General features: G+C 41.8%; 1 protein-coding gene across 1 annotated transcript in view; it reads left to right on the top strand.

Annotated features, from left to right (window-relative positions):
• Nucleotides 1-15,224, top strand: part of LOC140204860 (ankyrin repeat and fibronectin type-III domain-containing protein 1-like) — a 122,761-nt gene extending 107,537 nt beyond the window's left edge. Inside the window, exons 12-18 of the mRNA XM_072271735.1 lie at nt 2,532-2,747; nt 4,361-4,527; nt 5,266-5,416; nt 7,261-7,420; nt 8,129-8,295; nt 9,477-9,681; nt 12,006-15,224. Of these exons, the coding sequence (XP_072127836.1) occupies nt 2,532-2,747; nt 4,361-4,527; nt 5,266-5,416; nt 7,261-7,420; nt 8,129-8,295; nt 9,477-9,681; nt 12,006-12,439 (1,500 nt within the window). The 3' untranslated portion in view covers nt 12,440-15,224. The remainder of the gene's footprint in view (nt 1-2,531; nt 2,748-4,360; nt 4,528-5,265; nt 5,417-7,260; nt 7,421-8,128; nt 8,296-9,476; nt 9,682-12,005) is intronic.
• The last annotated feature ends 10,860 nt before the right edge of the window (nt 15,225-26,084 follow it).

Here is a 26,084-nt window from a genome sequence, read left to right as displayed (position 1 = left end):
CATCCTATTAGAGATATCAACTTTGTCCTACCTACTACTCTCCCACTTCTCTACAATTGAAAACTGAACTATTTTCTCTCTCTCCCAGTTCTGAGAAAGGGTCCCAGTCCTGAAATATTAATTCTTGAGTTTCTCTCCACAGATGCTGCCAGACCTATTGAGTGTACCCTGTATTTTCTATTTTTATTTAAGATTTCCAACATGCACAATATTTACCTATCTATATATCTTTGATGTATTTGGAGCTGCAACAAGTAACAGGCCCTTCCAGCCCAACGAGCTCATGCCACCCACTTACACCCATGTGACCAGTTAACCTACTAACCCATGTTTTTGGAATTGAGAGGAAACCAATGCACCCAAGAAAACCCCCATGGTCAAGGGGAGAACTTACAAACTCCTCACGGATGGTGGAGGAATTGAAACTGGGTTGCTGATTCTGTAATAATGTTATGCTACCAGGACACCACAAATTAACATGAATTAATTTCACGTCATTAAACTTGGACTGTTGTAATGAAATCTGTCTAGTGGAATGAACAGCCTCCTTTGGTAAATATCAATAATTCTGCTTTTAAGTAAATGTACAGTTTACTTTTATCTACTTTATGAATTTCCCTGTGATTCCCATGACACAGTAGCACCACCCCATGTCATGCAGTAGAACTGCAGTCCTCATTCTGAACAATTGAATTGTGAAATTAAACAGATAGTACTGGAAATGCTGAGCAGGTCAGACAGCCTCTGTGGAGAAAGAGTTAACTTTTCAGGTCACTGTCCTTCATTCAGAACTAGCAATAGTTAGAGGTAAGCTGAGTTATAAGTTGCAAAGAAAGGAGAGGAATAAAGAAGAGAACAAAGGAAGGTCTTGTTAAGTTAAAAGAGAGGAGAGGTGGTGATACAGAGGAGAAGGGGGAAGAAAAAGTTAAAAGGGAGCCTTGGAGAAGTTGGTAAAATAATCAGAATAATTATCTGATTTTAACAGATAAGAAAAGTGATAAATGCCTGAAGTGTGAAAATACCTGAATGCTGAAACATGTTGAGTAGGGAAAGCTGGGAGATGCATTGTCACAAGGTGCAGTGACTTCCCTTTGGTTTATATTGAACATCTGTCAAAATGTGCAGGAAGCTTATGACAGAGAGGTCATATCAGGTCTGAGATGGAGAATTAAAGTCACAGACAACAGAAAGCTTGGGATCACATTTCCAGGCTGAATAGAAATGTTGAATGAAGCTGAAATACTGGTTTCCCCAGTGATGGGAGTGCTGTACATTAAATTGGAAGAGTTTTTTAGACACTGCATAATGGAAGAAGAAGAGGTAACAGAACAGGTGTGTGATTGTAAGGAAGATTGCTGTAGAATTTCTCATATTTTCTTATGGATTATAAGAAGCTTGTTTTATCTATCAGGTCAATGCCAGCTCTCAGTGTATTCCTATCATCTCATCTCCTCACTTATTTCCCCGAAACCTATTCTCTCTAACCTCCCCCCTCCACCCCACCCCACCCCTTCCCTTCCAGGTTCTCCTGCCATCCATTATATTTGGAGTAATTTACAATGGTCAATTAACCTGTCTACCAGAACATCTTTGGGATATTGGAGGAAAGTAGGATACCCAGGAAATTCATGCAATCACAGGAAAAATGTCTAAATTCCACAAAGTGTCAGAGGTCAGGATCAAACCAAGTTGCTGGAACTATGAGGCAGCAGTTCTAAGTCCCGTAATGCTTTGCCACGCTGAGGAGAAAGAAGAGTGAACCAGAATGCAGAAGAGAATATAGCCCCTTCAGAATGTTGAAAAGGGATGAAAGGGAAAGATGCGCCAATGTTAGTATTGTGTTAGTTACCAGAAGTTAAGTAACTACATTTTGAGACTTCGGGATAGATTGAGATTTATCATCCTGTGTCTATAACCCTTAGGACAAATTCCCATTATCCTAGCCCAAGACTAACTCCAGTCGTATATTCCACAGACTTACAACATGTATAAAAACATTTCCCTTCCTCTACATCACTTTGGTCTCATATCAGTGTCCCCGTCTTCAGTCCAGTACTTACTCAGTTAGTATTCTTATGACCTTATGCATTTGAGCTTGTACTTTTAATGTTGGGTATGGCCAAAACCCTTGTTTTTCTGTATACGGGGCATATTCCTCACCATTCATTAACCAAGCGTTACTCATTGTTTATTCTGCCATTTTATCACTAGCTCCTTGTAAGCTCTTTCATCTCCAAGGAGGTTTACTCCAACTATTAGGATGCATGCCTGATGGTTTACAGTTTGTTGGTTGATTCTACAGTCCATAACATTGCCAGCATTAGATATATCAGCAGGGTGTGGTTTTGATAGATGGGCATGGGTCTGACAGTTAGTTCAAAAGTGAAGCACCACTCAAGCCCTGGATTCAGACTCCCATTCACCTGCCCTCCTGCTAATGAAGGTCATCCACTCAAAATTAAAATGTTAGACACAAAAGTTGCCCAGTTATAAATGGAGATGAGCTAAAGTTGTGCCATTCTGTTCTTCAGAGTTCACTGGGGACACAAGACCTGGGCCAGGTGCACTTTGAGCCAATCAAGGATAAGCTCGGAAATGTTTTAATCCTAACTGTCAAGGAGATGCTTCCATCGCAGGCATTGGATGGTGTCCGATGGATCCCACTGTCAAAACTTCACAACTATCGGAAATCAGTCTCTGCCCTTGACTGCATCACTGCACTGGACATGTTGCTTATGTCCATGAAGGTACTTGGAAAGGTTCAGTATAGGAAGAGTCTCACAGGCGTAACAAATTCGGACTACTGCCTCATGTTATTCTATAACTCCCATTTACTATATCTCTCTTCCCCACTTACAATGAGGTTCATTAGTCTCCCACTGTATCATTTGTAGTCTCCTCACTAAATCCTTTATAACCCCTCAGTATGTTCTTCGATTCCTTCTCAATTAATCTCATTGCAAATTCATCATATTCCTCATTGTCTGCTCACTACACCCTCCATTATCCCCACTTATGCTCTTCATTATCCCTCGCTACATCCTTCATTATCTTTCACTATACCCTTCATTGTTCCCACAATGACTGCTCACTTTTGGGAATACAATGGATCCCGGTTAATTGGGCCATTAGTTAATCAAGGCAGCTGCTTATTTGGGACACTATGCCACTTATTGGAAAAGAAGACTATTGCCAAACAGTTTCTAACTAGCATCAGTCGCATGCACTTAGGTGGCCATTAAAAAGCAGTGATTTTTCTCATTGATAGTTGGTAAGAAATAGCAGTAGAACAATTCAGAACAGTTTTGCTCAATACAGTTTTAAGCATTCAGGCTTGGGAGATGCCAGAAACAGCCAGGAGTGAAAATAAAACAATATCACTACATAAGCAGTTAAGAACTACGAAGAATTTGAAGGTATCACCAATCATCTTGAATGTTAAAATAAAAATGAAGATTTTGTTCATTACAGTCAATCAAAAGAACATGACAGTGTACACTGGATGAATTCTTCAATAACTATTAGGAACTAATACAGAGTTTTATAGTAGTGTAGTCTTATTGGTAATGTTTTAATTTGTTCTGTATTTCATTTAAGTACATAATGTGCTACTCAGTTAAACAGCAGTTTATTTTTTTTTATACCTGTTTAACTATTTTCATGAAACTTCGGCTAATTGAGATAGCTGCTTAATTGGGCTAAAATGTACTGGTCTTGGCATGACTAATTAACTGGAATCCACTTTATGTGGGATTCAGACTCACCATTTCCTAAGAACTGGTTGAGTATAAACTCTACACTATTGAAATAGGATACAATCCTTTTCTGCCAGGGAATGTGTGGGATCCGATTGCTCATTCCCATGGAATGATTGGGCTAATGGCCGCTCGTTCACAGGGAATGGAAGAAAAATGCACTTTTGTTCAGAATTAATTTAACCAGATCAGCCAAACAGAAAATGACCCATTTGAGTGGCAATCCAAGTTTTTTGTCACAGATGCTATCACATTTCTAGGAGGAATCCCCATCTTCCCCATCAGATTAAAATAGACGATTAAAATTAAATTGCCCCAAGGAAGACTCTAGAGCCTATCATGTCTGCACTGACCACCAACCAGCCACATTCCCATCAACTCCCCCCAGCTTCTGTCTCTCGCCCACACACTAGAGACAATTGACATTGGTCAATTAATCCACCAGTCCACATACCTTGCACACATAAGAGGACACCCAAGTCAGTTACAAACACAGGTCGCTGAGCTGTGAGGCAACAGCTTTAATATAGCTTGTTCACTCCAACAGCCATATATGTATAGTATGTTAAAAACCTTGAAATTGACTGTTCATGTTTCTTCTCCAGGACAAGCTGGAGTATCACCAGCGGAGCAGTCAGGCCTTGCCTCCAGGCCTCTATCTCGGGTATCTCAAACTTTGCAGCTCTGTGGATCAGATTAAAGTCCTCGTTCCCAACAGGTTCCCCAACATTCTCTGTCACGCTAAAATACGGAACAACAAAAACATATCCAGGTAATGGGAATGTTTGGTATTTTCCTCATTATGTCTTTGGCTGTGTATTTTTCAGTTCTCTCCCATCTTCCTTTGATCCACTCTATTGGTCCCATATGTTGTCTTTGCTCTTTCCTGACGGTTATTTTTAAGGATGTGGGAATTGCTGGCAAGGCCAATGTTTATTACCCACCCCTTGAGGAGATGGTTATGAGCCCCTTTCCTGAACCACTAAGATCCTCTCCCTCTCCTCCTCCCTCTCACCTCCCTCTTCTCCTCCCCTCCCGACCTTTTCTCTCCCCCTCTCCCTCTCCCTCTCCCTCTCCCTCTCTCCCTCTCTCCCTCCCTCCCCCCCTCCCCCCCACTCTCCCCCTCCCCCTCCCTCCCTACTCTGTCCCACATAGCTCTAACCTTTTGATTAATATGTCACATCTGTGGTTTTCCTGCCTTCAGATAAGGTGCCTGTTGTGTTCTGAAGGTCCCACAACAGATATCTGAAAGTCATGTCTGCGCTGCTGTGATGGTGGCATGTAGAGCAACCAGGGGCTAGTAACTTGATGCAAATGCTCCAGCCTTTCTCAGGGTAGGAAATGTGTCACATAACATGGGACTTCAATCCTGGTCATGAAGACAAGTCATCCATGAGCACTGACATTTCTCACTCTGTGAACAGCAGATTGTACAGATCGTACATAGGGATAAACAGTCATGCCAGCACAGGATCTAGTGAGAAATCTCACAATGTATCTCTGATTGCAGGGAGGAATGGGAATGGCTGCAGAAAATCTCCTCTTTAAATGATTCCATAGTCACGGAAGAGAATTCTGGGAGCCCACAGTGCCGTTTCCTGAATGAACTCCGTACAACCGTGAAGAGCCTTCTCACACAAGTGGATGTACCCCTCAGCCAGGTAGTTTCACACCATATTCCTCGAAGTTTCTTGTTGCACAGCAGAAGGCCATTCAGCCCATTAAGTCAATGATACTTCTGGGATTAATCCAATTAATCTCAATTATTGTTCTATAACCTATTCTCCTACATGGCTATTAACACCCATCCCGCCTCTAATTTCCCCCACCACCCACCTACACTGGGATACATTTTTAGTTGGCAGTTAACGCTCAGTGTGTCTTTAGGTTGAGGGAGGATACCAGAACATTTCGGAGAACTTGCAAACTCCACCTGTGCTCAAAGTTGAATTGGGGTCACTGAAACTTTGAGATTGCTGCACTGCCTGCAGCAGTAGCGTGCTATGCGGTTGCAATTCATGCCAGAGTAAAACATTATTTTCTCATCAATAACTGGATAAAATGGCTGGTTCAAGCAAAGGTCATTGGAATGCGAAGCAGAAATATACAATGGGTCAGTCAGCATCTGGAAAAGGAAGGCGCAGATAACTTTAACCAGATAAAAATTCATTTTTTAGGAACTGGCACAAGGTATCCCATTTTAACAAAGTGACTCTATCCTCAAGAAGCTTCTCGCCTACAAACCCCACACTCCATCCCACCTGAAAAAGTTGTTGAGTTTAAGTCTGATTTAAAAATTTAGGAGCTGAGATTGATAGTTTTTGTTGGGCAAAAGCACTAAAGATTAAGCAAAGCAGGTTGATGAAATTAAGGTAGATATTAGCCATATGTTAATTAATATCAAAAGACTCAAGGAATGAGATGGACCATCGACTGTTTCTATATTTGCTAATACTGATAGACCAGCTCTGAATTCCCAGAGTTCTTGGCCTCAGAATTTTGGCAGCTGTGTTTTTTCATTGTGTCCTTACACTGACTCTGGCCTATCCCAACAGACTGGGACTAAGTTGTCCACGTGGTTTAGAATAGTTGCTAGGTTAGAAAGATGAAAATAATTCACTGATACAATTGTGAATTACTCATCTGAAGCTAGTAGAATGTTGGATTGGAGAGAATGTGCCATGTTGGTGTACATGAGGTAGTTCTTGCTGGCAATCCTCTATTCACTTTTCACAAGCTCTAAGCTTTCTTTTGTAACCACAATAGTCTACAAAGATCCTCTCACAATGCTGTTAGGTAGAAAATTCAAAACCTCGGGCCCAATTGTAATGGATATATCCTTCAACAGCAAGACAATGTTTGGTTTGGAGATGATATGTGCTCATGCACCTGATACCCTTGCCCTTACATTAATGATCTTGCATTTGGGTTACTAAATAAACCATGGCAAGTTCTTGCAGAACATCCTGTGGGTGATACTGTAGCTATGGTAGTGGAGGGAGTGATTGTTTATAATGTTGGATGAGGTACTGAGCAAACAGATGGCCTTTTACTGATGGTGAGGACCTTGCATGTTGCTGGAACTGCATTCATCCAGGCGAAGGAAAAGCATTCCATCACCCTGTGTGAGTTGTGCCTTGTAGATGGAAGAGAAGCTTTGCAGAGTCAGGAGGAGAGTCACTTGCTGCAGGCTATCAGCATCAATCTACTTCCAAAGATGAGACTTCTACTGAGATGAGTTTCTGAATAATTGTGCTACCTCGTGTGACAACTATGTCATATTCAACTCCTGAAGCTGGGTTTCCTGTGACATTGCACAGGCCGCAGAGAATTCCAGCATGAATTTTTGCAGGAAGAATGACACATGCATGGGGAACTTGACTCAAACTATTTAAGGAGAGCGAAAAACAGGAACATCAACAGTTTGTTCACTTCCATAGATTCTACCTGACCTGCTGAGTTCCTCCAGCATTTAGCATGTGTTGCATTCTTTTACTTTTTCCAGGCTGTAGATTTCCGCCTGTACACACAGGAAGTGCTGGAGTTTGGAGACGAAGTCTCCTTCCTCTTGTTGCTTCCTCCCATAGATGATGTCTGCTCAGCCCCAGGACAAGATGGACATCCCTCAGGGTTTCTGACCCTACCTCTTCAGATCTTCGAGCTTGGTGAGTTTGGCTGTTAAGAACTTATCCACATCACATATGAACAGGGAAAGGTTGGTGAAGTTGTCATGTTGTCCATCTCAACTAGCCTGCATCTGATGTGAAATTAACAGCTCAGCCAGTGCATGAAATACAAGCTCTCATCAACTAGCCTATACTTTTCACCCTGCCTTCTACCTAGGGTCATGCATATTCAGGCTGAGTTTATTTTACCACAGGTAGGTCATCTTGGATTGGGTTTCAATTTTATATCCAAGTACACTCCTCCCTCCCTGCCATTGGAATGCCACCTGGCCAGTCCTGGCTCCTAAATTGGACACTCGCTTCACCTTTCCCACCCCTCATTACTTCCCCACTGGAATCAAACCATCTCAGAAATGGTATTTGTCTCGTTCTTGGAACCAAATTCCCATCCAGACGTGGTTCTGCAGTTTGCTCCTGACAGGAACTACCTGCCAGTCAGTCAGGTCAGTAAATACCAGTGCCAATAAACTATAAGCAAGAAGCTCCATACATCCAGAATCTTCCCTGTTCCCCAATCTCCATCACATAATCTGACCCAGTAACTGTCCAGGCCAATGTGTTACCTTATATTGACTATGCCCATTGTAAGAATTTTGACACCACCAAATAGAATAAAGATTATTTATTTGTTTATACCTATTTATGAAATATATGTTTTTACTAAGTATTAACAATTTGTCATTGCAGTGCATTTCTGCACCTATGAACAAGAGCTGTTTGCACAGTACTGTCAGACCTCAATTTTACTGGAACTTGATTCTTTGCTGTCCCAGCAAGCTTTGAGGGAAGCCATTGATAATACGGAACTGATTGAAGCAAAGGAGAAACATGGCCAGGTGACAGATCTCATTCAGGTAAAAATGCATCCAATATCCTGACCCATCCCTAGAGTAAATTGTGGAGAGTAAAGTGAGAAACTGACTTCTTAAAAGTTACGACACTCATCTGCACCCTGTCTACTTACCCTCTCTTGTTTCTCCCTCTCACTCCATCTTGTTTCCTTGCACACTCTGAGTCATTTAATATCTGGAACATGCATCCTGCAGAGGTGATGAAATCTGATACAATGACTATGTCTAAGGAACGTTTCAAAAGATGCTTAAGTAGGCAAGGCATAGAAGAGTATGGTCCTAATATAGGCAAATGGGATTAGTGTAGATGGGCACATGGTCAGCATAGACATGGTGGGCCGAAGAACCTGTTTTTGTGCTGTATGACTATCTTTCTTTCATTCTTTCAACCTCCATCCCTTCTGCCACTCTCCATTTCCTTCAATTTTTTATGGTTTTTATCCTTATCCTTCCATCCTCCTACTCATCCCCTCCTTCCCCATGAGAAATAGAAGCACAAATAGGCCGTTTGGTCCCTTGAGCCAGGCTGCCATTAAGAAAGCTGAAAGTTAATCTTTTACCTCAATGCTACTTTCTGCATTAATCCCATATCCTTTGATTTCCATACTATATAAAAATCTATTAATCTCTCTTTTTGATATGTACAACATCTGAGCTGACACAGCTCTCTTAGATGGAGTATTTTAAAGAGTCACTACCCTTTAGGTGAAAAACTTTCAACCCCTTCCTTTAAGACCGTGGTTCTAGATCCATTCTGCCCACAGGTCCCTGCATCTACCATGTCAGGACCCACAAGAGTTCTGAATATTTCAATTTCAGTACAGGTGCAGTTTCCTTAATTTATCCTTGTAGGACAAGCCCCATCCATCCTAGATATCTGCTAACCTCATATCACAAGTATATCCCTCTTTAGATAGGAAGACCAGACCAGTGCAAATACTCCTGCTGTGATCTCACAAGGTTCTAGAGCAAGATGTCTCCATTCTTTTATTTCAAGTCCTCTTGCAACAAAGACCAACATACCACTCAGTTTATAATTGCTGCCTCCTATCATTTTTCTCATTCCCTCTGTCTCTCACTCCTCCCTTACTCTTCCATGTTCTTCTCTCCTGATCCGCCCCCCCCCCACCTTACCCCTATCCCTATTTCACATACTATAACAAACTGGATTGTTTCAACTTTAGCAACTGGATGATATTTGGAAGGAAGTCCGCTGGATCACAGATGTGCTGCAGTATGCCCGATATCGTCAACCTCCCACTGGAACCCCTCTGTCCTGGATCCTGGAGATCCCAAGCACAGTGAACAGTCGGAAAGCAGATCCAGTCACAAAACCCCAGAATAGTACTGATTTCTCTCTGGATTATAATGACATAAAGAAATCTTCAGGTATGCATTTTATGAAAAGTATTTGATAATTTGCAAATTCAATGAGTTCTTCTGTACATGCACTTAACTAGTTCACATAAGCTTGTGCTGCATCTTTCCCTTAGTTTTGGTCAAACTTTTCCCAAACTGTTTACAAATAATGCCAGTGCTCTGACTGACCATTCAGTGCAGAACTTGTCCCATTTTCATCACAATGGGAATCAGATTCATTATCACTGACATACAGTAGTTGTGAAATCTGTTGTTTTGTGACAGCAGTACGCTGACGGTATAATAATTTACTATAAGTTTCAATGAAAATAAAAATAAATAGTGTAAAAGAGGAATAGCAAGATAGCGTTTGCGGGTTCATGGACCATTCAGAAATCTGATGGCAGAGGGGAAGAAACTATCATAAAACATTGAGCATGGGTCTTTAGGCTCCTGTACCTCCCTCTGATAGCAGTAGTTAGAAAAGACCATATTCTAGATAGTGATGGTCCTGGATGCTGTATTTTAGAGGTACTGCTGTTTTGAAGAATTTCTTGATGATGGAGAGGCTTATGCCCATGATGGAGTTGACTAGGTCCTCAACCCTCTGAAGCCTTTTACAATCAATGCTGAACAATGAGGGAAAATTTCCCCATTATTTCTGACCTATTAATTTTTATTACATGATTTTCAACCACCTTCCTCACTACCCCCAACCTCAGCAGAAGCTTCTGTTTCCTAAAGGGATCCATATCACAGTTGGAACCTCATCCAAGCCTGTCTGGGCCTAATGAGATTTGTACATTTTCAAGACTCAAGTCAAGTTTATTGTCATTTAACTATATACATGTATACCATCAAATGAGACAACGTTTCTCCAGACCAGGGAGTAAAGCAAAAAAATACACATACCAAACATATAACTTAGGAAAATAAGAATAAAATCTACAAATTAATTATAGTAAATAAACAAAATTAAGTGCATAAATTAAATATTGTAGGGTACAGAACAAAGTAACTGGTGACACTTCGAATGTGATGCAGCAGGGAGGTCAGAAGCCTAATGGTCTGAGGAGAAAAAACTGTTTCCCATCCTGACCATTCTTATATTTATACATCGGAGTCTCCTGCCTGATGGTAGAAAATCAAAGAGGATGCTGGATGGATGGGATGGGTGGGATCCTTGATAATACCAAGGGCCCTGTGTACACAGCACTCCTGATAAATGTCCACGATGGATGGTAGGGAGACCCCTCTGATCCTCTTGGCCGTTCTCACAATCCTTTGTAGGGACTTCCGGGCTGATGCTTGGCTGTTCCCACACCAGATGGAGATGCAGCTTGTCAGGGCGCTATCAAGAGTGCTCCTATAAAATTTAGTTAAGTTGGTTGGTGGGGGGGCTTGCTTTCCTCAATCGCCTTAGGAAGTGGAGTTGCAGCTATTCCTTCTTATCCAGGGTAGTGATATTGAGGGACCAGGTGATGTCATCTGTGAGGTGAATTCCCAGAAATTTGGTGCATTTAACTCTCCCTACAGAAGAAATGAAATGTACCTTTGGAAAAAAGTATTTGTTGACATGTTGGAATGGATGGGACCCAGAAAAGTACTTCAAGCAGTTCAGTTTGGCTTCCTTAATATTGCTGCACGTGAATAACATGTTTGAAATTCTTATATTTACAGCACTAATCAGGTCTGATCAGGTCAGGTTTGAATTACAAGTACTGAGAAGGGAGTCTTGTTCAGGTTGGATGTTGTCAGTTGTTTTGGTAATTGGTTTATTATTGTCACATGTAGTAAGATAGGGAAAAGCTTTTGTTTGCATGCTATCCTGATAGATAATTCTATACAAAGGTACACTAAAGGAAAACAATAACAGATTGCAATATATTGTGTAACAGAGAAAGTGCAGTGCAGGTTGACACAAAGTGCAATGGCCATGGCAAGGGATATTGTGACATATCTTTATTGTATGGTAGTTCCATTCAAGAATCTTATAACAGTAGCGTAGAAGCTGTCCTTGCTTTTAGGGTGGGTTTTAATTTTACACTTGAGCAGACTGATACTGAGGATTACAAATACCAGGTAACCACAAATTTATGGAGAAAGAACCTCAGGAGAAATGTGTTCACTCAGACTGTCAGTAGAATGTAAAATTCAATACCACTGGGGGACCTTGAGTTAAACTTCACGGACGCAAACTGGATCAGCAAGTAAGGGGTGAAGGGAATGGGTGGGTAGGGAAAGAGGAGAGGAGGAAGCACGGTTAGAGCCTCAAGCAGTTCAATCTGTTTCGGCTCTGTGAATTTTGTGAAATTCTATAAAAGTATCAATGATTTTCTTTCACTTTCTCATAGACTGTAAACAAATCCTGGATGAAGATGATGTTTTCTGGCCAGTGGAAAAAGACTACGATTCTAAGCCAGTTCTCACACCCAAGCAAATAGATCCAGTGTGGTCCTTTACTAGGGAGCACCATCACTGGAGCAGTGATGCTACCATAGACACAGACTGTACAAATCCTCAGCGGCACTTTGCTCTCCATAGTGAGCCACAGAGACACAGGAAAGCTGACAAAGAGTATTATCGGACAGGGAGTCTGGAACTTAAAGGCCAGGCAGTCAAGGAAGGCACCTCTTTCAAGTTCTGGTCGCAGCCAACATCAGTGGATGAGAGCACAGAGCAGTCTGATCATGAAGAGCACAACTCTTTCACTACTGAGGCTGTGCAACACATCCATCTACCTGAATGTAGTTTAGTGGAGTGGATCAAAGAGTCCCAGGATACCTAAGCATTCTGTTACCTTAAAACTGGATTGACTGCTCAGATGTAAAAATCCCACCTCAGTTTGGAATTACACAGCATCTCTGAGACATTTTCAAATGGATTCAGGTGGTCAAGATGTTCAGAATTTGGTTTGTTTCATGAGGAAGGATTTGTAAATCTATAAGATGTTCAGAACTCACTTTGTTCCATGAGGAAGGATTTGTATTTCTATAGCACCTTTCAAGGCCACCAGACATCTGAAAGTGGTTTACAGCTAATGGATTTCGTTTTTGCTAAAGTCACTCCTGGATGGAAGAAACGCCCTGACAGTTTGTGCAGAGCAAGATCACACAGGATAATAACTGTGCTGATTGTTGTTTAAATGATAAAGGGAAAACTCCCCTGATCTTCTTCAAAAGTAATGCCTGCCATCTTTTATGTCTCCTCTTGTGAGCAATTAACACTACATCTCAAAGGCAGTACCTGTAACTGCAGCTTTCCCCCAATGCTGCACCTATATAACAACAAAGAATGAGGCCATTCAGCCCAGCATTAACATGTTGACTGAAGAATAATTCACCCAGATTAATCTCGCTCTAGCTCTTCTACCATACCCTTCTAGGTCACTATAGTATCCAGGTACATCTGCAGTGTGATGCAGGTTTCTGAATTTCTTCCCATTCTGGTGGGGAGTACAAGGTTTTCACATTGTGCTGTCCTGAAGAAGGGTCTTGGCCCGAAACGTCAACAATTCCTTCCTTGCACAGAAACTGCTTGACTTGCTGAGTTCTTCCTGCAGGTTGTTTGTTGCTCCAGATTTTCATCACATGCTGAATGAAAAAAATAATATCAACTGCTAATTCTTTAAAATTTATGCCCCTGGCTATTTAAAATCTCTCTCAGAATTGTAGTCTTAGAAAATCATGGAACTGAAGAGCATTTAATCCATATGTTCAAATTATTCCCAACAGCACGGTCCTGAGCCCATAACATTGTAGGTTATCGTGCTTCAAATGTTCATCCAAAGAATTTTATAAATGCTCTGAAGGTTTTGTTGTTGCAAAAGACAGTGATCCTGTCACACTTGAGGTTAAAGAGAATTCTCAATTCTCAATTCCCACTTTTAATTTTCTTAAATTTATATTCGTTTTAAAAATGTTGTAAACACTCAGCAGGTCAGACAGAGTCTGTGGAAAGAAAAACAGGATCAACCTTCCAGATCAGAAATTCTTCATCAAACTGAAAAAAAGTAAGAGAAGTTCTTGACTTCTGTGCTCAAGGAAATAGGTTCGTCCTGTCTAAACTTCCATTTGTTAAACCCCTCAATTAAATTTCTTCCCATTCTGTGGGGGGGAAAAACTCAGCCTAGCCAGTTTCTCCTCATAACTGGCTAGTTTCTCCTCATGTAACACCTCTGTACCCTCTCTAATGCAAGTGCATTTACAGTGTGGTGATCAGACCTGTGCCTGCACTAGCTGTGTTTAGTGAGTGTTTGATACAGTTCTAGCTCTAATATTCTTGGCTGTCATTAATAAAGACAAGTATCCTGTGTACTGCTACCTCTGTAATCTGCCGTTCTGCACTCCACAATCTCTCTGTTTTCATATTTACTAACAACATAAGGTTATTTGGTCCTGAAGTCTCTGCAGTTCTCAGAACAGTCCCATCAATCCCATTCACACATTTATTTTTCCTGCAATCTATTTTCTCTCACAAGCCCAGCAACTCCACTCTGAGTCTCCCAACCCCCACTTACTCTTGGGGTAATTTGCAGAAGCCAAGTACAGTGGATTCTGGTTAATTGGAACACATCAGGACCAGTATATTTTGGCCCAAATAAGCATGTACCTATTTAACTAAAATTTCATGAAAATTGTTAAAAAGATATTTAAAAGACTAACTGCCATTTAACTGACTAACAAATTGTGTATTTAAATAAAATGTACAACAAATTAGAACAGTACCAATACTACGACAGTATTATAAAACTGTATTGGCTCCTAATAGTCATTAATAGAGGAATTCATCCAATGTACGAACAAAGAACAAAGAATAGTACAACACAGTACAGGCCCTTCAACCTACAATGTTGTGCCGACCCTTAAAACCTGCCTCCCATATACCCCCCCCACTTTAAATTCCTCCATATACCTGTCTAGTAGTCTCTTAAATTTCACTAGTGTATCTGCCTCCACCACTGACTCAGGCAGTGTATTCCACACACCAACCACTCTCTGAGTAAAAAACCTTCCTCTAATATCCCCCTTGAACTTCCCACCCCTTACCTTAAAGCCATGTCCGCTTTTATTGAGCAGTGGTGCCCTGGGGAAGAGGTGCTGGCTATCCACTCTATCTATTCCTCTTAATATCTTCTATACCTCTATCATGTCTCCTCTCATCCTCCTTCTCTCCAAAGAGTAAAGCCCTAGCTCCCTTAATCTCTGATCATAATGCATACTCTCTAAACCAGACAGCATCCTGGTAAATCTCCTCTGTACCCTTTCCAATGCTTCTACATCCTTCCTGTAGTGAGGTGACCAGAACTGGACACAGTACTCCACGTGTGGCCTAACCAGAGTTTTATAGAGCTGCATCATTACCTCGTGACTCTTAAACTCTATCCCTCGACTTATGAAAGCTAACACCCTATAAGCTTTCTTAACTACCCTATCCACCTGTGAGGTAACTTTCAGGGATCTGTGGTCATGTACCCCCAGATCCCTCTGCTCCTCCACACTACCAAGTATCCTGCCATTTACTTTGTACTCTGTAAACACAAAATAATCTGCAGATGTTGTTGTCAAAGGAACACTCACAATGCGCTGGAGGAACTCAGCAGGTCAGTCAGCATCAGTTGAAAAGATTAGTCAACGTTTCGGGCTGAAACCCTTCGTCAGGACTGAAGGAAGAACTTTGGGGAGGGTTTGAAGAATGCTGGTAGTTGAAAAAAACTAATTTGAAAGACAAAGGGGTGGGGGAGGGGAAGCAGAGAGGTGATTGGCAGGGGAACAATGTGCAGTAGTAGTAGTAGTAGCACCCCACCAGCCTCCGGATCCAGCACATTATCCTCTGCAACTTCCGCCACCTTCAACAGGACCCCACCACTAAGCACATCTTTCCCTCTCCACCCCTCTCCGCTTTCCTCAGGGATCGATCCCTCCCGGATTCACTTATCCGCATGTCCATCCCCACGGATCTCCCACCCAGCACTTATCCCTGTGAGCGTAAGTGCTACACCTTCCCTACACCTCCTCTCTTGCCACCATTCAGGGCCCCAAACAGTCCTTCCAGGTGAGGCAACACTTCACTTGCGAATCTGTTGCGGTCATCTATTGCATCCGGTGCTCCCGGTGCGGCCTCCTCTACATCGGTGAAACCCGAGGCAGATTGGGGGACCGCTTCGTCGAGCACCTCCACTCTGTCCGCCACAACAGATAGGATCTCCCGGTAGCCACCCACTTCAACTCTGCTTCCCATTCCCCTTCAGATATGTCCATACATGACCTCCTCTACTGCCATGATGAGGCTAAACTCAGGTTGGAGGAGCAACACCTCATATAGCATCTAGGTATTCTCCAGCCCCTTGGTATGAACATAGAGTTCTCCAACTTCCAGTAATTCCCTCCCCTTCCCTTCCTCTATCCCTATTTCACATTACCTCCCTCATAGTTCCGCCTCCTTCTACTACTGCGCATTGTTCTCCCCCACCCCTTTGTCTTTCAAATTACTGTTTTTTTCAACTACCAGCATTCTTCAAACCCTCCCCAAAGTTCTTCCTTCAGTCCTGACGAAGGGTTTCGGCCCGAAACGTCGACTAATCTTTTCAACTGATGCTGACTGACCTGCTGAGTTCCTCCAGCGCATTGTGAGTGTTACTTTGTACTCTGCCTTGGAGTTTGTCCTTCCAAAGTGTACCACCTCACACTTCTCCGGGTTGAACTCCATCTGCCACTTCTCAGCCCACTTCTGCATCCTATCAATGTCTCTCTGCAATCTTCGACAATCCTCTACACTATCCACAACACCACCAACCTTTGTGTCGTCTGCAAACTTGCCAACCCACCCTTCTACCCCCACATCCAGGTCATTAATAAAAATCACGAAAAGTAGAGGTCCCAGAACTGATCCTTGTGAGGCACCACTAGTCACAACCCTCCAATCCGATTGTACTCCCTCCACCACGACCCTCTGCTTTCCGCAGGCAGGTCAATTCTGAATCCACCTGGCCAAACTTCCCTGGATCCCATGCTGTTTGACTTTCTGAATAAGCTCACCATATGCTGTCGTGTTGTTTTTGATTGACTGTAAATAAACAAAATCAGCACAGACACCTAGTGCAGATAATGGATTGCCTTCATACGATACTTTCAATAATATTCATTTTCATTGTAGCATTCAAGAGAGGGGGGTCTTTGGATCCAACTTTTCACTTTCCCATGGATTCAGTAATCTTTTACTGAAATGGTTAACCTTTTCTTCGTTATCCTTAAGCTTAATATGAAAGAAATGCCTGCATTGTGCTCCAAAGCCACTGAATTTAAAGTCCAGCACATCCCGTTGGTCCCACCTTTTTGACCTGTGGGAAGATAAATGATCTGAACTCTCCAACCCAAATGCTTCCCACTACTCCAACATCAACTCACCTTTAAATAGCAACTTATAGTCCACCTTTGCTGAGGTGCATTCCACCTGGTAGAGGACCTTGGTTCCAGTTCTTAACTTTGCCTTTTACTAATACTATGCTGGCCTTTATGGTCACTACCAACAACATGACTTCACACTGATATCCTCCTGCCTAGTATGACTCCCGAAAATTATCCATCCAAACTACCCTCTCTACCATTGACCATTTCTAAACTGCTGAATCTACACTCACATTTCCATGATTTGCCAAACTAGATTAAAGCCTTCAGCAGCTTTAGTAAACGCTCATATTCATAATGATGTGTAATGTAACCGGCTTAGAAAAGTCCCTCCCAGAAAAGAATGGCCTCAGTGTCCCAGACATGTGAACCCCTTTCTACTGTGCTCTCTCTCAGCAATGAATTCAGCTACACTACAGGTCATCCCCAGGTTATGAAAGGGTTCCATTCCTGTGAACTGTTCATAATTCGAACAGTTTGCAAGTCAGAAATGCAGCCATGAACCAAGTCTCCACCCAGCAGAAGCTGCCTACAGCTCCACATCAGTCTGCGAATCTATCACTCCCACCCCAGTCTCCTCAACATTCATTGGCATGTACAGGACAGGCTGAACAAAAGTCAGTAAGCCGGTGAGGACCCGTACATTTCTTTTTGTTCACATTGGCACTGCAGTTTCAGCCTGCTTTATGTACACTTGTCTCCTCAACACACAGGGCTGACATTTTGTGGTCAAGATAGAGATCCGGAAACCACCCAGGCAGAAGGTTCCTGTGGAGAAATGAGTTAAGTCTTATTCCACTGCCTGGTTGGCAGCTTCCCAGATTCTAAAAGATTTATCATTCAAGTGTAATGGTTTGGCACTGACTACATGGGCCAAAGGGCTTCTTTCTATACTGTATTTTTCTATGACTCTAATATTTGAGATCATTACATCAGTCTCCTTGAGATGGAAATTAAGATATATGTATGGAGTGCTTTTCCCCTAACTTTTACTGGAAAATGATCAATGTATTCTGGTAGATCAAAACCATTAATGTTAGGAACTTCCTAACAATGGTTCATTGCAATAATTATTAGCAAATTCCAAGCACCGAGTTTCATCATAACTTGAACAGTACAACTCAGCAAGAAAGATTTTAGTCCTATCAAACCTGTCACCTTCTTAGGACTTTCTGATTAGTGCTGTTGTCTGCACCACACATTTTATATTTTCAAATGTTTATTCAATTTCTTTTTGTTACTGAATCTGTTAACGTCAGCTTTACAGTGAGTGGAGTACAGGCCACAATGTGATCTTCTTCATCATCATCATTATGATCTTCTGGTTCTCTCATCAATTATCTCAATAGAGGCCAGAGGAATGTACCATCAGCAAACTAAAAACTTTGGCAATCTATCCACCAAAGATCAGGCAACTCAATGCAATTTGTGATTTTGTATTCCTTTGTCGTTTAAATATTGTATTTCTGTAGGTTTGTGAATATCACTGTGGCCTCATTAGTGAATATATCTGAACACTGATTTGGGTCAACAAAAACAGCTGACTATAAATCTTTTACTTTAGTAAAATGTCTCAAGGAACTTCCTGAAGTATGCTATAAAATAAATTAGCCTCGTAGGCCAATATTAGGACCAATGCTAGAGACTTACTCAAGTTGTGGTTATAAAACATCATCCAAGATGACCTAATTTGGTTCTACAGAATGTATCACAAATTATGTTAATGTCTTCATTATCCTTTTCACAACAGTATCAACCCAGTCACAGGCTCTGTGGTAGACAAGAGTGGCTCAGAGACAGTTCCTGAGTTTTCTTACCGCTGGACACCTCTAGAGACAGCTGAGCCAGGAGTGTATCATTGGTCATTGATTTTATTTATTTCTTCAAAGAAGATACCATCACTGCCAATGGCATCACTGTTCTTTAATAATTGCCATTGAACTGAGAGAGCAGTGCAAATTTAACAGTGTTGGAAAATTTGGACTCATGCGTGGGCCAGATCTGGTAAGGTCAGCAGATTTCCTTCCCTGAAGAACATTAATCAACTAGGTAGGTTCTGCTGGCATTATTGGACCATTACAGAGACTAACTTTAATTCCAGACTTAATTATTTTAATTTACCACCCCCCCCCCCCCAGCTACTGAAATGGGATTTGAACTCGTATCTCCAAATCAATGACCCAGAAATCTGACTACTAGTCCAGTAATTTAACACTGCCATAATGTATGGAGATGTTGCACTGTTGCTGGGCTGTGTATGGATAAATAATCATTATGCAATGATATTTGGGCATGAATCTCAGCCTTCCAATAAAATTACATCAACTCCATTTTCCCATCATATCCCCATATCCCTTGATTCCTATATTGTACAAAATTCCTTATTTTTCAAAAGGCCTTAGGAGAACCTATTTGGTTTTTATAACACCGCAAAAGCTGCAGATGCTAAAAATCTAAAATAAAAGCAGTTTCTTTGGAGGGAGAGCAATAGAGTTAATGAATAAACTCTTCTCGGGTTTCCAGCTGGTATAGGTATCGATTATAATAAGCATTTTGATGACAAACTCTGCCATCCTTTTTTTTTAATTAGAGTTGATGTTTCACGTTGATGAACCTCATCAGGATTGAGCAAAATTAGAATTCCAACATATTTTGAGTTGCAGAGAAGGAGGGCAATGGAGTGAACAAGGGGGTGTCTGTGATTGGGGAGAGGCCAACATTGAATGTCACTGGTGTTAGCAGTGCTGACTGAGAGAGTGGTGAAGTTTGGTAATTACACCTGATCTGCCTGTGAGGCTGTAAACAGAAGGAGAAGAACATGATGGGAGATGCAACAGTCTGCAGATGCTGGAAATCTGAAATAAAACAATGCTGGGAATAGTCAAGTCTGCAAGCATCTTTCCAAAAAGAAATAAAAAGTTACTTTTACAGGTTAATGATCTGAACTGACTATCATTCTAATTGACTGGCTATCTGAATTCAAGAACTACTGAGTTCTGTAAGGAACATACCAAAGCAGGAAATGAGATGCTTGCACTTGAACTTTTCCACTGCATTGTTGGTAAATGCAAGGGACCAGTTACAAGGAGAATTAGGTGGCAGACAATTCAAAGTTAGAACCTTTACAACAATGCAACGGCCAATGTGACTAATACAGTCACTAACATTTTCCAGAGTCCTTAATAAACAAATACAAATTCACAAAGTCAAATTAGAAGATTGAGCTCTTGTCTTAAAATTATTAGCCCTGGTTGTTCTTGAAAAAGTAACCTATACTACTGAATCCCTTCTCATGGGACAATCTTCTATCCAAGAAAAGTCTATTGATTCTTTGTCTAATTCCTTTAAAGCAAGTATTTCCTTGCTTGAGTAAGGACTGCAAAGCTGTACTCACCAAGACCTGATATAATTTCATTCTTCCAATGTAGAAAGAAACACAATGACCTCATCAGGATTCAGTTGAGCAATACACAAAAGTGCAAGAGAAATGCAGCAAGGTAGACTGTGTCTAATCAAAGGTTTCAGCCTGTAACATAAACTTTTCATTTCCCTCTGTAGATAGTAAAGATACGATTATCATTGTTTGCCACACTTACATTGAAACATATAGTGAAGTATATTGTTTGTGTCAAAGACCAACATAATCCAAGGATGTACTGGGAACAGCTCGCAAAAGTCACCATGCTTTTAGCAGTATCATAGCATCCCCACAACTTACTAACCCGTTTATCTTTGGAATATGGGAGAAAACCCACACGGGCAGTTTACCATCAAATTAAATGTATTGCACAAAAACAGACCAATAATTGGTGGAATGGCCATGGTGGCACACTTGGTAGAGCCACAGCTTCAGTGTCCCAGTTTCAATCCTAGCTTCTATTGCTGTCTGTGTGGAGTTTGCACTTTCTCCCTGTGCACATAATGTTATGCAAGGGGTCACTGCGCAATCACTGGTCTAGAACAACAAACAAGATGCTGGAGGAACTCAAAGGGTAGGGCAGCATCTGTGAAGGGAAATGGACAATGGATGTTTGGGTCAAGTCTCTTCATCTGGACTGAATCCCAGCAGGACAAAGATGGAGGTAAGAGAAGAACTGCACTACTGATTAGAGAGAACATGACCTGAGTATTTAGAATATCCTGTGGGGAATCAGAATCAGGTTTAATATCACCGGTTAACTTTGCAGCAGCAGTACAATGCAATACATGATAATTTTTTAAAAATTACAGTAAATATATATGTAATTAAGTAGTGCAAAAACTGAAATATAAAGAGTAGTGTTCATGGTTCAATGTCCATTCAGAAATCAGATGACAGCAGGGAAGAAGCTATTCCTGAATCATTGAGTATGTGCCTTCAGGCTTTTGTACCTCCTTCCTGATGGTAAGAATGAGAAGGGGGCATGGCCCAGATGGTGGGGGTCCTCAATGATGGGTGCCGCCTTTCTGAGGCACTGCTCCATAAAGATGTCTTGGATACTACAGAGGCTAGTGTCCTAATTTTGTAATACTGCAGCTTATTTCTATCCTGCAAACCCCCCCCCCTCACACACACACACACACACACACACACACACACACACACACACACACACTTACCAGCCGGTGATGCAGCCAGTTAAAATGCTTTCCATAGTACACCTGTAGAAATTTGTGAGAGTCTTAGGTGACATACCAATCTCCTCAAACTCAGAATGAAATATAGCCGCTGTCTTGTCGTCTTTATAGCTGCATCAATATGTTGGGACCAGGTTAGGTCCTCAAAGATATTAACAACTTGAAGTTGCTCACTCTCTCCACTTCTAATTCCTTTATGAGGACTGGTGTGTGTTTCCTCATCTTACCCTTTCTGAAGTCCACAATCAGTTCTCTGGTGTTACTGATGTTGAGTGCTAGGTTGTTGCTGCAACACCACTCAACTTGCTGCTATATCTTGCCCCCGTATGCCGTCTCGTCACCATCTGAGATTCTGCCAACAATGGTTGTATCATCAGCAAATTTAGAGATGGCATTTGAGTTGTGCCTAGTTACACAGTCATAGGTGTGGAAAGAGTAGAGCCGTGGGCTGAGGTGCACCAGTGTTGATTGTCAGTGAGATGGTGATGTTATTTCTAATCCACACAGATTGTAGTCTTCTGGTTAGGAAGTCGAGGATCCTGTTGCAGAGGGAGGTACAAAGGCCCAGGTTCTGTAGCTTTTTGATCAGGACTGTAGGAATGATGGTGTTAAGTGCTGAGCTGTAGTCAATAAAAATCATCCTGAGACAGGTATTTGTATTGTCCAGGTGATCCAAAGCTGCATAGAGAGCCAATGAGATTGTGTCTGCATAACACCTATTGTGACAATAGGCAAATTGCAGTGGGTCCAGATTCTTGCTGAGGCAGGAGTTGATTCTAGCCATGACCAACCTCTCAAAGCACTTCATCACCATAGATGTGAGTACTACTGGATGATAGTTGTTAAGGCAGTGCACACTGCTCTTCTTGGGCACTCGTAAAATTGTTGCCCTTTTGAAGCAGGTGGGAACTTCTGACTGTAGCATTGAGAGATTGAAAATGTCTTTGGACGCCCCACCAGTTTGTTGGCACAAGTTTTCAGAGCCTTATCGGGGCCTGCCACCTTCCAAGGATTCGGCCTCCTGAAAGACAGCCTGACAATGGCCTCCGAGGCAGAGCACAGGGTCACCAGGTGCTGCAGGAATTCTCATAGCTGTAGTTTTATTCTCCCTTTCAAAGTGAGCATAAAAGGCATTGAACTCATCTGGGAATGAAGCATCACTGCCATTCATGATGTTGAGTTTTGCTTTGTGGGAAGTAATGGCCTGCAAACACTGCCAGAGTTGACATGCATCCATTGTTGCCTCTAACTTCATTTGGGATTGTTCCTTAGCTCTTGAAATAGCCCTCTGCAAGTATTACCTGGTTTTCTCATACAGGTGTGGGTCACCAGACTTGAATGCCACAGATCTAGCCCTCAGCAGACTACAAACCTTCTGGTTCATTCATGGTTTTCGATTTGGGTATTTACAGTAGGTTCTTGTAGGGCCACGTTCATCCACACAGGCTTTAATAAAGTCAGTGATGGCATACTCATTCAGACTCAAAGATGAATCCATAAATACAGTCCAAGCCACCAATTCAAAGCAGTCTTGTAAGCACTCCTGTGCTTCCGTGGTCCATACCTTTTTGGTCCTCACTACCTGGTGCTATAGTCTTCAGTCTCTGCCTATCCTCAAGGTGTAGAAGTACAGCCAGGTGATCAGACTTTCTAACGTATGGGTGTGGGGTAGCACAATGAGCACACTTGATGGTGGTGTAAACAGTGGTCCAGTGTGTTGGCTCCTCTGGTACTACAAGTGATTTGTTGGTAATAATTATTGAGACTTTTTCAAGTTGGCCTTGTTGAAATACCCCAAAATGATGGGGTAGGCATCAAGATGTGCTGTTTCATATCTATTGATTGCACCACACAATTCATCCCAAGCCTGCTTGACATTCGCCTGTGGTGGGATGTACACCACTACCAAAATGATCACTGAAATCTCCCAGGGCAGGTAAACTGGCGGGTACTTTATCACAAGGTGTTCCAGTACTGGGATAGCACCACTACATTTGAACAGCACTAGGAGTTGATATGAAGCAAACTCCACCACCCTAGGCTTTAAAATTTTCTGCAAGGCCATAAGAGAATTTAGAAATAAAAAAGGTGATCACTTTGATGGGACTAGACTAGAGAAGTCAGCAGGAATTGGAGGAGCGAATATGCAGGGAAATCACAATTAGGAATGATTAATATTGTTAAATAATGTTAATTAATAATAAAGTTACATTTAGTATTGTGACATTAATTATGACAATATGTGTTTCAATACACATCACAAATGTGTGTTGGCGTAACAGAAAAGTTTTCTCAACAATATGCAGATGGCATATTAGAGTAGGGCTGCATTCAATCTCCTCTTTGGGAATGAGGCTGGGCAAGTGGTTGAAGCGTCAGTGGGGAGTACTTTGGTCCCAGCAATCACATTGTAATGACCATAATTGTTTCAAGGTAGTAATGGACAAAGGTAAGGCTGGTATTAAGTTAAATTAGGTGAAAGCTAGTTTTGATTACATGAGACGGGAACTCACAAAAGCTGACTGGGAAAGGCTATTTGCAGGTAAAAGGATGTATAAAAAGTGGAAAATTTTTTAAAGTGAGATAGGGAGAGTTTAGAGGCAGCAGGTTACTATTAGAGTGAGGGGCCAGACTGGCAACAGTAGGAAACCTATATTGACAAGAGATATCAAAATAGAGTTTATTGTCATCTGCAGAAGTACATGTTTGCACAGGTACAATGAAAAACTTACTTGTAGCAGTGTCACAGGCATGTAGCTTATAAGCAGCAGATACAAGAAAAACATGAATTAAGCATATATTCTACACACTTTTTGCAAGAAAACATAATTAGAACAAAAAAAAACAAATCAATTTTAGTGCAAAGTGATCACAATTTAGTTAAACTGTGATGATTAGTTGTGGATCTTTGATTATAAATGCTACCTACTGCAGATACTACCAGTGGTGGGGAGGGAAGTACCAGAGGACTGGAAGGTTGCAAACTTTGTTTCTTTGTTCAAGAAAGGAAGTAGAGATAACCCAGGAAATTATAGACCAGTGAGTCTTACTTTAGCGGTGGGCAAGTTGTTGGAGAAGATCCTGAGAGGCAGGATTTATGACCATTTGGAGAGACATAATCTGATTAGGAATAGTCAGCATGAATTTGTCAAGGGCAGGTCGTGCCTTATGAACCGGATTGAATTCTTTAAGGATGTAACAAAACACAATGATGAAGGTGGAGCAGTGGATGTAATGTATATGGATTTCAGTAAGGCATTTGATGAGGTTCCCCATGCAAGGCTCATTCAGAAAGTAATGAGGCATGGGATCCAAGGAGACCTTGCTTTGTGGATCCAAAATTGGCTTGACCACAGGAGGCAAAAAGCAGTTGTGGATGGTGTATGGAGGACGCTGACCAATGGTGTTCCACAGGGATCTATTCTGGGACCCCTCCTCTTTGTGATTTTTATAAATGACCTAGATGAGGAAGTAGAAAGGTGGGTTAGTAAGTTTACTGATGATACAAAAGTTGGGGGTGTTGTGGATAGTCTGGAGGGTTGTCAGAGATTACAGTGGGACATCGATAGGATGCAGAACTGGGCTGAGAAGTGGCAGATGGAGTTCAACCCAGAGAAGTAAAGTGGTTCATTTCAGAAAGGTCAAATTTGAAGACGGAATATAATATTAATGGTAAGACTCTTGACAGTGTGGAGGATCGGCAAGATCTTGGGTCCATGTCCATAGGACACTCAAAGCTGCTGCACAGGTTGACTGTTGTTAAGAAGGCATATGGCGTGTTGGCCTTCATCAACAGTGGGATTGAGTTCAAGACCCATGAAGTAATGTTACAGCTATATAAGACCTTGGTTAGACTCCACCTGGAGTACTGAGTTCAGTTCTGGTCACCTCATTACAGGAAGGGTGTGGATACTATAGAGACAGCGCAGAGGAGACTTACAAGGATGTTGCCTGGATTGGAGAGCATGCCTTATGAGGATAAGTTGAGTGAACTTGGCCTTTTCTTCTTGGAACGACGGAGGATGAGAGGTGACCTGATAGAACTGTTTAAGACTATGAGAGTCATTAATCATGTGGATAGCCAGAGGCTTTTCCCCAGGGCTGAAATGGCTAGCATGAGGGGGCATAGTTTTAAAGTGCTTGGAAGTAGGTATAAGGGGAATGTCAGAGGTATTTCATACAGAGAGTGGTAGGTGCATAGAAAGCACTGCTAGTGAAGGTGGTAGAGGTGGATACAATAGGGTCTTTTAAGAGACTCTTAGCTAGGTACATGGAGCTTAGAAAAATAGAGAGCTATGTGGTAGGGAAATTCTAGACAGCTTCTAAAGTAGGTTACATGGTCAGCACAACATTGTGGGCCGAAAGGCCTGTAACGTGCTGTAGATTTTCTATGTTCTATATCTGGGCAGA

The sequence above is a fragment of the Mobula birostris genome, chromosome 11 (assembly GCF_030028105.1).
Source record: "Mobula birostris isolate sMobBir1 chromosome 11, sMobBir1.hap1, whole genome shotgun sequence".
Taxonomy (NCBI): domain Eukaryota; kingdom Metazoa; phylum Chordata; class Chondrichthyes; order Myliobatiformes; family Myliobatidae; genus Mobula; species Mobula birostris.
The sequence above is the reverse complement of the archived record's forward strand: the minus strand, read 5'-3'. Positions and strand labels throughout refer to the sequence as shown.